General features: G+C 68.5%; 1 protein-coding gene across 1 annotated transcript in view; it reads right to left on the reverse strand.

Moving 5' to 3' along the window:
- The window catches only part of TNRC18 (trinucleotide repeat containing 18), a 90596-nt gene that overhangs the window by 21163 nt on the left and 67167 nt on the right, over window positions 1-2266 (reverse strand). The window contains exons 23-25 of the mRNA XM_023532763.1: window positions 413-530; window positions 221-296; window positions 33-141 (exon numbers count right to left, since the gene is read on the reverse strand). Of these exons, the coding sequence (XP_023388531.1) occupies window positions 33-141; window positions 221-296; window positions 413-530 (303 nt within the window). The remainder of the gene's footprint in view (window positions 1-32; window positions 142-220; window positions 297-412; window positions 531-2266) is intronic.

Genomic DNA, 2266 nt, shown 5'->3' on the forward strand with positions numbered 1-2266 from the left:
CGGGAGGGTGCCGGGGGAGGGGAGCGTCCCACCTCGGACCACGGTGCCCGGGTAGAGGCACCGGTACTGCTGACTCCAGTAGGCCGCGATCCTGGTCCCTTGCGGTAAGAAGCGCGTGGAGGCCGGCCTCACATCGATGATCTGGGAAGGTGACGGCCTGAGCACCCGGTGGTGACCGGGACAGCCCGGCCCCCCGCCCTCTGCCTCCCCTCCCCCTCACCGCCTCCTGCAGCAGCTGTTCCAGGCAGTAGATGTGGGGCCGGTTCCCACGCTCGCCCTCCACCACCACTCGGTATCTGCAAGGCCGGGCGAGAGCGGTGTGAGGCGGCAGAGGCCGAGCCTCCGCGCGGGTGGGGACTGGGTGAGGCTTCAGGCCCCGAGTCCCGCGCTGCCCCCACCCAGCCCCACTCACATATCGGGCGAGTGCACCGTCTGCACGTGCCCGGCGTACAGCAGCTTGTCATCCAGGGGGATGAGCACGCGCAGCCCGTCTTTGAGCTCGTCCTTGTCGATGATGCAGGAGCGAGGGGCTGGAGGCCGGGAAGGGAAGCAGGGGCTGGAGGCGGGGCTGGAGACCCTTCCCCGCCCCCTCAGGCCTGCCTGGCCACCCTCTAGAGCCACCCCTTGGAGAACGGGTGCCTGAGGCAGCCTGTGGGGCACGTGTGCACCAGTGTGCACACATGGGGGTCCACGTCTGGAAAGACCCCAGGCAGGTGTGAACTGGGTGGCAGCCTGCACGTGCTGCCCCTCCCCCACCCCGAGCCCAGGCATGAGGCTTGGGTCATCAGGGCCCACTGCTGTACCCTGAGCCACACACCTCCAGGACTTGCCATCTGGGATGCTGTTTGTCCTGGCGGAAACCAAACCTCACAGCCAGACTCCCCACCAAAAGGCCTTAAGAGGCCTCACTGGTCCCCACTCTGCCTCTGGAGCCTCTGTCAACGTGGCCACAAGCACACGCCTGGCTAGCCCACTGGTCCAGGGGAATGGAGACCACGGAGCAGAGCGGTCCATGCATCGGCGGCCCCTGGTCACCCCATTAGCATGGGAACAAGCCCGGCGAGGTCTGCCCTTTAGACGTGGCCACCCGCCAGCCTGCACCCCTCCCCCCGCATCCACTCACATCGCCCGCAGCACAGCGCCCCTGCTCTCCCTCCTGAGGCACTCAACCCACCCCTGCTGCCCCCACCATCCCGCCCCTGCCGACGGCCTCCCACCTGGACCCCCTGCCTTCTTGGGCCCCTCCGATTCATTCTCTGGCAGCGGTCAGAGAGCTCACTTCGAAGCCAGTGCGACCGCAGCTTCTCGTGCCAAACTCCTCACCAAGGCCCAAGAGAGTCTGCGTGACCCTGCTCGGACCCCTCCCCGGCCGGAGCCCAAAGGGCCGTGTCAGTGCACTCGGGGACTGCGCCCCCTCCCGGTGCCCATCTCAGGCCGTGCATGCCCCTTGCCCCGCCCCGGGCCGGCACCCATGCAGCACCAAGGGCACTCACCGGGAGTGAGCGGTCGCTCCGCAGCCCCGCCCCGCGGCAGGTGCTCGTCCTCGGAGAAGCTGGAATCCTGGTTGGGCTCGAAGTCCTCCTCGGCGGCCATGCTCTCCATCAGCTTGCTCACTGCGCCCCCTTTGCCTCGGTTCTGGGGACAGAGCGCAGCAGACCAACAGCTTAGCACACAGCGCGTGTCCTGCCTGGCTGGGGACCCTCCCTGGAAACCCGGGCTCAGTGAGGCTGCGGCGCTATCGGCCACGTGTGCAGTGGGGGTCCCAGCGGGAGGACAGAATGGGCCCCTCACCCTGCCTGTGCTCAGTGGTGTTCATCACCATGACAGGTGCCTCGGGTCCCTTGGAGAAACCGAGGCAGCGTCTCCAGCTACACGCAGTGGGGTGAGGAAGAACAGCCTGGCCAGGGGCCAGCAGCGTGTGGAAAGGGGGACACGCCCGGGCAGGACCCATCCGCCAACTGAACGAAGAATCCCGCCCTGGCCTGGGGGACCCTGCGGGGACCCTGCGGGGACCCAGCCGTCTGGGGGCGGCGAGCCTCACCTCCTTCTTCACCTCCTTCCCTCTGGCCTTGGCCTTGCTCCTCTTGGCAGAGGCCGGGGAGCCGGCGTGAGGGGCCCGGGCCTCAGGGGGCAGGGTGGGCGCGCGGGGTGGAGGCGGCGCCCCCGACGCCCCCTCCTTCCCCTTCTTCTTCTGGGGAGGAAGCAAGAGAGGCAGCATGAGAGGCAGGGAGGCCCAGGCCTTCGGTCCCCCCACACCCCTCCCCAC

The sequence above is a fragment of the Pteropus vampyrus genome, unplaced genomic scaffold (genome assembly GCF_000151845.1).
Source record: "Pteropus vampyrus isolate Shadow unplaced genomic scaffold, Pvam_2.0 Scaffold90, whole genome shotgun sequence".
Taxonomy (NCBI): Eukaryota; Metazoa; Chordata; class Mammalia; order Chiroptera; family Pteropodidae; genus Pteropus; species Pteropus vampyrus.